Source organism: Salvelinus namaycush, chromosome 12, assembly GCF_016432855.1.
Source record: "Salvelinus namaycush isolate Seneca chromosome 12, SaNama_1.0, whole genome shotgun sequence".
Taxonomy (NCBI): domain Eukaryota; kingdom Metazoa; phylum Chordata; class Actinopteri; order Salmoniformes; family Salmonidae; genus Salvelinus; species Salvelinus namaycush.
Window position 1 is genome coordinate 6,823,396 of NC_052318.1, and position 11,303 is coordinate 6,834,698.

The following is an 11,303-nucleotide window of genomic DNA, read 5'->3' on the forward strand; positions in this document are numbered from 1 at the left end:
TTACATAGATCATTTTTTGTGTCTATCTACATTGAACACAAATATAAAGCAACATGTAAAGTGTTGGTCCCATGTTTCATGAGCTGAAATAAAAGATCCCAGAAATGTTCCACACACAAAAAGCTTCTCTCATTTTTTGCACAAATGTTTACATCCCTTGAGGGCGCATGCAATTGGCATGCTAACTGTAGGAATGTCTACCAAAGCTGTTGTCTCACAACCGCAGACCACATGTAACCAAGCCAGCCCAGGACCTGCACATGCAGCTTCTTCACCAGCAGGATCATATGAGGGGGGTATTTGTGTTTGTAATAAATCCCTTGTGGGTGCCAAGTAGGTGTTCCTATGCCCTCCAAGGCCCACCCATGGCTGCAACCCTGCCCAAATCATGTTTAATCTATATAATTGGGCTTAATTTATTTCAATTGATTGATTTACAGTATTAACTCAGTCAAAATCTTTGAAATTGGTGTGTTACATTTGGGTTTTTGTTCAGTATAAATGTAAAAAAATAAGGGACCACAATAGAATTAAGTCACAAATTTTATGCAATCCGAGTCAGTTTAAAAATACATACAAATATTATTTAACTGACAAATAAAATAAATCCAAACTGTGCAGCGGCCAATTGAACGGAAAGCGACATGTTACAAAACACCAAAAAGTTTAAGTCGGAAAATGTCAACCAAGCTTTCGATACTGGGTAAACCTACAAGGTATGGAGGGATGCATTTAGTTTGAGATTAACGTAGTCTATTATGGTGTTGAAAACGCAAACCATGATATTGAAGTGTCGGTATGCTTTGTTTATTGGTAGGTGCAGAGAAACTTGGAAATTGTTGCATCTATTTTATTTAACTATAAATCTGATTAACCCCTAGCTGATCATTGTCTGCAGCCGGCTCTGATCGTAGTGTAATGAAACAGGCGCCAGGGAGAGTTCTCATCTGTGGTGATCGGAAACCCTCAACCTTCCTGCCCGTAGCAGCAGCGACTGTGCCACAGAAGTCGATATTCATAAACCGGGTCGCTACGGTTATTTGTGGTCGTAAACATGAGTCAAGTCTATGAGAGGGTGTTAAAGACATTTAGGAGGGTCATGTGAATATTTAACTTTGGGGAGGGGGTGCATTTAAAAAAAACAAGGACAACTTGAGGGTGACCAGTCCCTCCCTCAGTAAATCTTGAGCTATCTGAAGTGTCCATTTTGGATTCCTCCAATATGTGTTCTGTGTATTACCAGTAGATGGCAGTAAGCAACAGTATTATGACAGATGGTGTCTATGTACATCTGATTTTAGCAAATGTTACAATATTGACGCGGTACAACTTTTGCGCAAGGTTGTTGATTGACACTAACGTGAGCAGAACAGAGTTATTTAAATTAGTACAAATAGTGAAATCTGAGTTGAGATTCAAGCCAACTAGTAGAATTTGTTAGTTTATTCAACAATATGCTTATACAATGATTACAATGCATTGTCATAGATTTAAAATGGCAAAGTATCCGAAATGTTTAAAGTCCAAAATAACTCAAATGAAAAGTGATGTATAAAATGGTAGTTCGCTTGTATCAAGGCCTAACCATAAACAACAAAAAAGGTAATGCATAGCTTAAGAAAAGTAGTCAAAATAAATACAAGTTAAATACAGACATTGAATCAGAGTACAAACAAACTTCGTAAGAAATAAGTTGGTGTTTTCAAGTACAGAGTCTGTGAACGCAGTCATCCACTTGATTACATGTAGCTGATAGTACTGACAGAAGTTGTGTAGAGGGCAGTTGATGCTCATCTTACACATGCACAACTGACATACCAAAAGAAAATCCACATCATACAAGCCAACCGTACAAAATGTGTAAAAAAAAAAAAAATGAACCGTGTGAGATAGCGGAGTGTCTGTTGTGTTCATACCAGTTCAATGTCCTCAATGTGTCCAGTATCAAACATCTCTAGAGCTGGCGGGACTGGTGAGAGGTGAGGTAGGTTCCTTGGAGTACTTTTGATGAGGTTACTAAACAAGCTAGCTGGATAAAAAGCTAGTAAAAACATTCAAAGTGTCAGATTTGAAAATGTTTGACAAGACATTCTGTGGTCATCCTGTGTGAAAAAAAAAAAGTTGAAATGCATTGCAGTAGACCCTGATACATATTAGTGAAGGCCTCAGTGAGAACAGGCTAAGACTCACAACATTCCATTTAACTAATACATTTTGATGGGTCTCATTGTTTTGACCTGAGGTTTCCTGATGTTTGCCTTTGAGTGAACGCGCATTACCATGTTTGAGTTTATGGTCGTGAGAATTCTTTATACTGAGCTTTCCTGATCAACTCTTTGCAGAGTTGATGTGACATTGAGTTGTACGGTTCACTGTTGTACTGCAAATAAAAGTTTCCGCAGAAACATTGACAGCTTGCGTAAGCACAATGCTCTACACAAGTTTATTTACGGTAGCGATAGTATTTGGTTCAAACAAATGCAGTATTGAAACTAGTTGACAGAATGTAAAACACAATAGACCGTTTACTTATAATTTACCTCAACTTCTGGATACCTAGAAAAATAGGACCTGGAGCGAGTCAGCCATCCAAGATGTGAGTTTAATTAAGGGTATTGTCTCTTTAAAACCTATTTTATCAAACTATAAGTCATAACTTTGTGTGTAATACCAAGTTAGTCTAGCTAAACCTAGAATATTGCAGTCACAATTTTGGGAAGAAGTGTAAGACAACTTCACACCAGTTCCAATAGAGTCCTTGCTGTGACAAACTCTTAAATCTTTACTGAAATCATAGATACCTGAATCTGTATAAGTTGTTTATACTGTAAGTTTGATATGCCCATGATTTACTTTTAAAAGGAATCAAATGAAATCAATGTTATTTTAAAATACGTTTCAAATATCACTTATAATTAAAACAATTAAGGAACTACTGAAAAACAAGGCCTCAAATCTACATCTTACCAAACATACCCTGTCACCTGTACCATTTAGGAGAGTAGGAATGGAGAAGCATGGTACAGGGTCATTACTCTCCCTTGTTTACAACAGAGGTCATCTGTAGTGGGTTGTTTGAGGGGAAAGGGGGTCAGAGGTAGTCTGTAGTAGGGTTGCTTGAGGGGAAATGTGGGTCAGAGGTTAGGGGCTAATCTGTTGTGTGTTCAGGCTAGGGACCTTGCACTCAGTTTCACCCCTGGACGGCGGTACTGGGTGCTTGACTGGGCACAGCGAGCCCAGGGTCTGTGGCGTCATCCAGGGGATTATGACCGAGACTCTGAGGGGTGAAGGCTCCCCTCGTCTCCTTGCTGGTCTGTTCTTGGTTGGTCCTGTTCGGTGTTGGGGAGGGAGAGCTGGCCAGCAGGGGGCAGTGTGCTCCTGCCCTGCAGAGTGGCGGAAGGGATGGTGATGTGTTGGGGGTCATCTGAGCGGCCCAGGGAGCACAGGCTCAGGCTGCCACACAGGGCCCCCCAGTTCTGCTCACACTGCATCCTCACTCTCCGTGCTATGGCCGTCCTCACCTCCTCGCCACAGCCCAGCAGGATGTTCACCAGCTCCACATGAGGCCTGACATAGGAAGAGGAACAATTATATTTCTGAATGCAGATTACTACAGTAATTTAATTCAGAGCATGTGGACTCTGGACCATTAAAACGTACTACACCGAATGGGTTTAGTATGAAATGGAAGGCCTCATGCCCACCCTTTGGGGAAGAGGTCCTGGAAGTGGATCATCTCCACCATGACGTTGACGTTCTCCCTGACAGCAGAACAAAGGTTGTGTTTGACGTAGCACTCTCGCTGCAGCTGGAACACCATCTCGTTAACCGCCAGGCACTTCCTGCTCACACAGCTGAACCGGTGCCTCAGGCCGTGGGCCATGCACTTCAGGGCATCCTTGATGAAGGACTTCCCCTTCAGAGTTCAACATAACAGTTGACATCACCTTAGGGCTTGCACAATAGTATAGCTGACAATTACGGACAATAACCGTGAACTAAAGTTGTAATCGTCATATCCTCTTACATGTATTTTAGCAGGGGGGATTCAACTTCATTTTCAATTAGATATAGTTCACCCAATAGCAGTCTCATTTTTACATGATGATACTAAAGTTCGTAATAGTTTCGAGCAGAACGGCACAGTCGAGAGAAGCTTAATTTACGAAAGTTCCAAGTGGTCAAATAAGTCAAACCAGCGACCTTTTGGTTACTGGCCCAATGCTAGGTATGTTGTAGCTCATTTTCAAAGAAGCATTATGAGGTCACACTTTTTCAGCAATTATGACAATAACTGTGGCAATTTGCATGACAAATATTCATAAACCAAATTTCCATAATCGTCACAGCTATACATCTGAAGTGGCAATTTCCAAATTGTGTTGTGCTATAACTAATAAGCATAACACATGTTTATACAGTTCCATAAAGCATGTACTGTATGTAGGCTGTGGTAGGGCATTGGGATACGGTCACTTTTTCACCCTCTACGATAGAAGCACACTCCTGAGTCACTCACAATCCATGAAGTTAGTTGGGAGGTTTGGAAGAAGTGGGATATACCTGGGAGTCAAACTTGCCGGCATTGTGCAGAAATGTCATACAGATGTCATGTAGGCCTTGGATTTCACACGAGTTGTTGTTGAAGCATTCGAACATGCCACAGCCCACATCCCCAGCATTCACCAGACAGTGCTGGATCTCCGCTGATGGAGGGAACATGTTAGTAGTCTCATTAGAAGGGAAATCTACAAGGGAACAGTAGCTTTTTAATAATAATGCAGAAGTTGACCTGGTGCCAATGTTGTGGTTGCTAGGGGGATGAGAAAAAAGTGGCCTAATTTTTACTGATACTTTCAATAAATAATGATCAAGTTCAAAATACAGTAAATATTAAAAATGTTTTAATGTCCATGATTTAGTAGCCAATTACGCAAATGGCTTTTACAATAGGGTTAGACCAGTGTTGATGAGTAGGACGATGGAATGCTGGGACCATTCCCGAGTGCCCGACGCCATGTGGCATTGCATCGGTGATTACATAAACGCAGGGGATACGCAAAGGTACATTGCTTATAGTGTCAGAACAGCTTTGAAAGAAATAAAACATGGGCTTCCATTCAATGTATTTGTGCGTAATTGCGCACAAATGGCTACTTGCGCGTTTTAAAAATCAACCCAATAGCAAACATTCAAGTATCCTATAGTTAGAAATATGTAAAAACAATATAATCATTCCTTTGTAGTCTACACAACCTACCATCTTGGCATTTATGTTTCTTAGCAAAACTGCTTATAGGTCATATAGGGCGCAAATAAAATATTCGAAGACATGCAAATGTATCATAACAATGCTACAATTTCTAAATGGTTGTTATCATATTGCTGCTGGTGTGCCTGCGCCGGGGGTAAAAACAGCTTGCTGTCAGAGCTTGTTGGCATTTGAACGGGAAGGTGCTTGGATAAGAGCTGGCCACTAGGCGTATGGAATTACAGTGAAGTGACAGAACTAGAGATCACTGGGTACCTGCGTAGGAAGAGACTATGATAAAACCACATTTCGACCACAGGTGGGGGGGGGGGGGTTCGCAATTTCGTAAAAAGACAGTTTAATCCACATTGAAAAACTACTCCACATGAGACTAAATTACCCCAAAGGACATGAGCCAAAAACACAATGGCATTTTATGACAACGTGACAGAATGTGAACCTCAGAATTCAAGCAGGGATTTTTGTATTTTTTTTTTTTTTTTTTAGACATGCAATACATAGCAGCATTCACTTACCTGTGTTTTGCAGTGAGAGTCGTCTTTTCTGCTGGTTCAAATGTATGTCTTGAGGGATTTCGTGAAATTCGATTGGATCTGTCGCCAATAATTGCTGAAACGCTATTAAAAAGAGCGCTAAAGAAAATGTAAGTAGCATCTCCATTTGCACTATTACGCACTCAAAAAAAAGGAAATTTAGAAAAATATTACTTTTGAATTAAGTTCAACTTGATATCTTTGCCGTATGGAACCGCGCATTAATGACGAGAGTGAGTACCGAGAGGGTATGATGCTTCCTATAACTCCCTCAACTCTTGTCAGTTTTGATTAAGTAGCTACGCAGGTGCTGTCATTCGTGGCTGCCGACCAATCACAGTGGCAGGCATTCACCACCAAGTTTAAAGGGCGTGTGCTCAATTAAATATTCCCCTATCCTGTATTGAATAATTAGAAGCAATTAGTGACATATTACCACAATGCAGTGGTGCATTGATATCGTGATGTTTTTTAATTATTGTCTGTAAGAATACAAAGTAAGGGTGGGGTTAGGTTTTTTCTTTTGGTTCATCTTCTGAATCATTTGTTGTTATTCACGTATAGTATTTTTTTTGTAATGGCTGCTGCTGAGGTGGCATTTGAAAAACACAGAATAAAATGTTAGAATAGTTTGTGCATACCCAGAGAAATGTACAATAGATGCTTATGGACTGCATGGAGTGACTTGTGGTGAGGTCGGTGGATGGGTAGTCACTGGCTATTATTAAAGCCAGATTTATTCACAAATAAACCTTGATGAAGCCCAAGTTCCCCATACAACAGATAGCTCCAACAACCAAAGTGACAAAATTTACAAAAATGTTCACCAAATGTAAATATCAATGTAGGCAAAACATACAAGTGATAGCATATTTCGTATCTGACAAAATGACACCCCACTCAGCTCAGCCATAGACCTATGTAGCATCCACAGTTACAACTGATAGGTGGCACTAAAATACCAATATATGCACATTTAAAACCCCATAGCCTTTTACAAGGGATTTACAATTCTTACAATGCACTGCACTACACGCAAGCAAACACACACACACACACACTAATAATATTATTACCCACATATATACAGTTGAAGTCGGAAGTTTACATACACTTAGGTTGGAGTCATTAAAACTTGTTTTTCAACCACTCCACAAATTTCTTGTTAACAAACTCTAGTTTTGGCAAGTTGGTCAGGATATCTACTTTGTGCATGACACAACTAATTTTTCCAACAATTGTTTACAGACAGATTATTTCACTTTTCCAGTGGGTCAAACGTTTACATACACTAAGTTGACGTTCTGTCTCCTAGAGATGAACGTACTTTGGTGCAAATCAATCCCAGAACAACACCAAAGGACCTTGTGATATACTGAAGGAAACGGGTACAAAAGCATCTATATCCACAGTAAAACGAGTCCTATATCGACATAACCTGAAAGGCCGCTCAGCAAGGAAGAAGCCACTGCTCCAAAACCTCCATAAAAAAGCCAGACTACGTTTTGCAACTGCACATGGGGACAACGATCATACTTTTTGGAGAAATGTCCTCTGGTCTGATGAAACAAAAATAGAACTGTTTGGCCAAAATGACCATAATTATGTTTGGATGAAAAAGGGGGAGGCTTGCAAGCCGAAGAACACCATCCCAACCGTGAAGCACGGGGGTGGCGGCATCATGTTGTGGGGGTGCTTTGCTGCAGAAGGGACTGGTGCACATCACAAAATAGATGGCATCATGAGGGAGGAAAATTATGTGGATATTTTGAAGCAACATCTCAAGGCATCAGTCAGGAAGTTAAAGCTTGGTCGCAAATGGGTCTTCCAAATGGACAATGACCCCAAGCATACTTCCAAAGTTGTGGCAAAATGGCTTAAGGACAACAAAGTCAAGGTATTGGAGTGGCCATCACAAAGCCCTGACCTCAATCCTTTAGAAAATTTGTGGGCAGAACTGAAAAAGCGTGTGCGAGCAAGGAGGCCTACAAACCTGACTCTGTTACACCAGCTCTGTCAGGAGGAATGGGCCAAAATTCACCCAACTTATTGTGGGAAGCTTGTGGAAGGCTATCTGAAATGTTTGACCCAAGTTAAACAATTTAAAGGCAATGCTACCATATACTAATTGAGTGTATGTCAACTTCTGACCCACTGGGAATGTGATGAAATAAATTAAAGCTGAAATAAATCATTATCTCAACTATTTTTCTGACATTTCACATTCTTAAAATAAACTGGTAATAAACTAACTGACCTAAAACAGGGAATTTTTACTAGGATTAAATGTCAGGAATTGTGAAAAACTGAGTTTAAATGTATTTGGCTAAGGTGTATGTAAACTTCCGACTTCAACTGTATAATAAATAAGGGTTTAACTACATTTCATATCAACAATCAATGACTGAAAAATACATTTAAAAACGTGGAAGTCTCTCATCAAAACAACATTTTGGCTTGATAAATCAAACACATTCAAAGAGATGTTAACCCTAAAAATTGCAACGGAAAATGCATTCTCAGCCCTACGTTGTTGTAAATGAAGTCATTTCATCTGTCCTTCAGGGTGAACCTCTCAGTGACAGCGTTGTAGAATTCACAGCAGAACCACATGTCCATGACTTTATTCTGCATGGACACAACAGGCCCATGGTTGTGTGGGAGACGCATCTCCAAGGCCTCCTTCGGTTTTCACACTAACACAAAACGTCACGCACACAAACAGTAGCACAGTTCTCCCACGCAGCACACAGGTAGGCAGCTCCATCCATTAGGTCAGGGTTCCCCAACTGGTGGCCTGCAGGTGGTTTTATTTGGCCCCCAATGTTTTCTGCGCTAAAAAAAACAAATATTTAATTATTGGACATAAAAGACTGTAAAAACACCAGGAAATCAGCTCAAAGTGATTTTAATTTTGTTAATCCGTTCCCAAGTATTCCCACGCATAATAGAGAGACATATGTGATCGTATACAAATAATAAGAATTCATAATCATTTATTGGATTTATATCTAGCACTATTGCACCAACTGAGGGACTCAAAGCACCTTACATAGTAGGGGGAACTCACCTCATCCACCATCAATGTGTAGCACACATCTTAGTGATGGACAGTGACCATTTGTTGTACCAGAACTCTCACCACACATTAGCTATGGTGGAGAGGTGAGGAGGGATATATGCCAATTAGGAATGAGGGGGATGATTAGTTGGCCATTATGGAATGGGGCCAGGTTGGGAATTTGGCCCTGACACCGGGTGAACACCCCTACTCTTAAAATAAGCCCCATGGGATGTTTAGTGGCGACAGAGAGTCAGGACACCCGTTTAACATCCCATCTGAAAGACGGCACCCTATACAGGGCAATGTTCCCAAATATAATCAAGATTTGAAATTATTATGTTTTAGTCAAATATTATATATGTTTAGGCTTCTTGCATTCAATTTGCAGTCCATTTTTTGTTATATTATGTTCCGCCCCCCAACCATTCGCTGAAGAACAAATTGGCCCGGGGCTAAATCTAGTTGATGATCCCTGATAGGGCTTCAAGCCGGTTGGAGAGCAGACTCCTCACGCGCCCCCATGCAGCCACTCACGTAGAATAGTTGTAGCGTGGTTAGTCACATCCATCTTGTAGAAGCCAAGGCTCTGGCCCGTATTGAGTGGTGTGAGAAGCCCCACTCCCACTACGTTCACGAAGTACAAGTAGATGTCCAAGATGTGTAAAATCAGGGTGAAAAGGTATTCATTGGTAATGACGTTTCAGACAAGTGGTCAGTCCAGGACTCACTGTTCACCTGTCCGACAGTTAGCAATGAGGGAGATGGTTGTTGCCTGTCATGCCACGTCTTGTACAGCTCCTGCATACTGCCAATGTTCTTAACTTTCATTATAGTTGACGTCCCCCGTTCGAACCCTCAATACGGCATGTTACATTATTCCAACTTGGAACATTTTTGATTTGATAGGTTGTTTTTGCTAGCTAGTTAGCTTTGTTCAGTTCAAGGAATGCGAACGACAAATTAAGTAGACACGCCCAAATGTGCAGAGCTTACCCCAGGCATTACCCACACAACATGTTTAGGCAATATGCATACACGCAAAATATGAAATCCGCTACTTCAAACTAGGGAAAGCAGCGACACCTATGCTGACTCTGTCCGTTAACAAGTGACGAGTAAATAACTGCCGGGCTCGTCAAAGATTGTAAAGGTTTTGAAAAGATGGAAAGAAAGGCATGAATACGGTGCCTTATCTGAGGGTTTGATGCAGTTTTAGCAGATTTTGAGATTTTAAGCACCAGAATCATTAGGTAACAAAAAAGAATGGTATGTTTTATAAACAGTACCAGTCAAATGTTTGGATACACCTACTCATTCCAGGGTTTTTATTTATTATGACTATTTTCTACATTGTAGAATAATAGTGAAGACATCAAAACTATGAAAAAGCACATATGGAATCATGTAGTAACCAAAAAACTGTTAAACAAATCAAAATATATTTCATATTTGTGATTCTTCAAAGTAGCCACCCTTTGCTTTGATGACAGCTTTGCACACTCCTGGCATTCTCTCAACCAGCTTCACCTGTAATAGTTTTCCAACAGTCTTGAAGGAGTTCCCACATATGCTGAGCACTTGTTGGGGCCACAGTGTTTCCTGATCCCTCCTGTCTCAGCCTCCAGTATTTATGCTACAATAGTTTATGTGTCGGGGGGCTAGGGTCAGACTGTTATATCTGGAGTATTTCTCCTGTCTTATCCGGTGTCCTGTGTGAATTTAAGTACTCTCTCTCTCTCTCTCTCTCTCTCTCTCTCTCTCTCTCTCTCTCTCTCTCTCTCTCTCTCTCTCTCTCTCTCTCTCTCTCTCTCTCTCTCCCTCTCTCTCTCTCTCTCTCTCTCTCTCTCTCAGAACCTGAGCCCTAGGACCATGCCTCAGGACTACCTGGCCTGATGACTCCCCAGTACACCTGGTCATGCTGCTGCTCCAGTTTCAACTGTTCTGCCTGCGGGAACAGGCAGAACGGATATGGAACCAGGACGTGCTTCCTTGTCCCAGACCTGCTGTTTTCAACTCTCTAGAGACAGCAGGTGCGGTAGAGATACTCTGAATGATCGGCTATGAAAAGCAAACTGACATTTACTGGCAGCTGTTTTTTTTGGCAGATTTTCCTTCACTCTGTGATCCAACTCATCCCTAACCAGCTCAATTGGGTTGAGGTCGGGTGATTGTGGAGGCCAGGTCATCTGATGCAGCACTACATCACTCTCCTTCTTGGTCAAATAGCCTTTACACCCTCAGTGTCACCAGCAAAGCACACCGACACCATCACACCTCCTCCTCCATGCTTCACGGTGGGAACCACACATGCGGAGATCATCCATTCACCCACTCTGCATCTCACAAAGACACGGCGGTTGGAACCAAAAATCACAAATTTGGACTCAGAGCAAAGAACAGATTTCCACCGGTCTAATGTCCATTGCTTAGTGGT

At 41.3% G+C, this 11,303-nt stretch overlaps 1 protein-coding gene across 1 annotated transcript; it reads right to left on the bottom strand.

The window, feature by feature from the left end:
• Positions 1 to 1,414: 1,414 nt before the first annotated feature.
• LOC120056860 (stanniocalcin-2-like) lies at positions 1,415 to 6,052 on the bottom strand. Its single transcript, XM_039005107.1, has 4 exons — positions 5,788 to 6,052; positions 4,564 to 4,706; positions 3,705 to 3,916; positions 1,415 to 3,567 (listed from the first exon to the last, which is right to left on the bottom strand). Exons 1-4 carry the CDS (start codon positions 5,930 to 5,932, stop codon positions 3,264 to 3,266), a joined length of 804 nt encoding a protein of 267 aa, XP_038861035.1. The 5' UTR covers positions 5,933 to 6,052; the 3' UTR covers positions 1,415 to 3,263.
• Between the last annotated feature and the right edge of the window lie 5,251 nt (positions 6,053 to 11,303).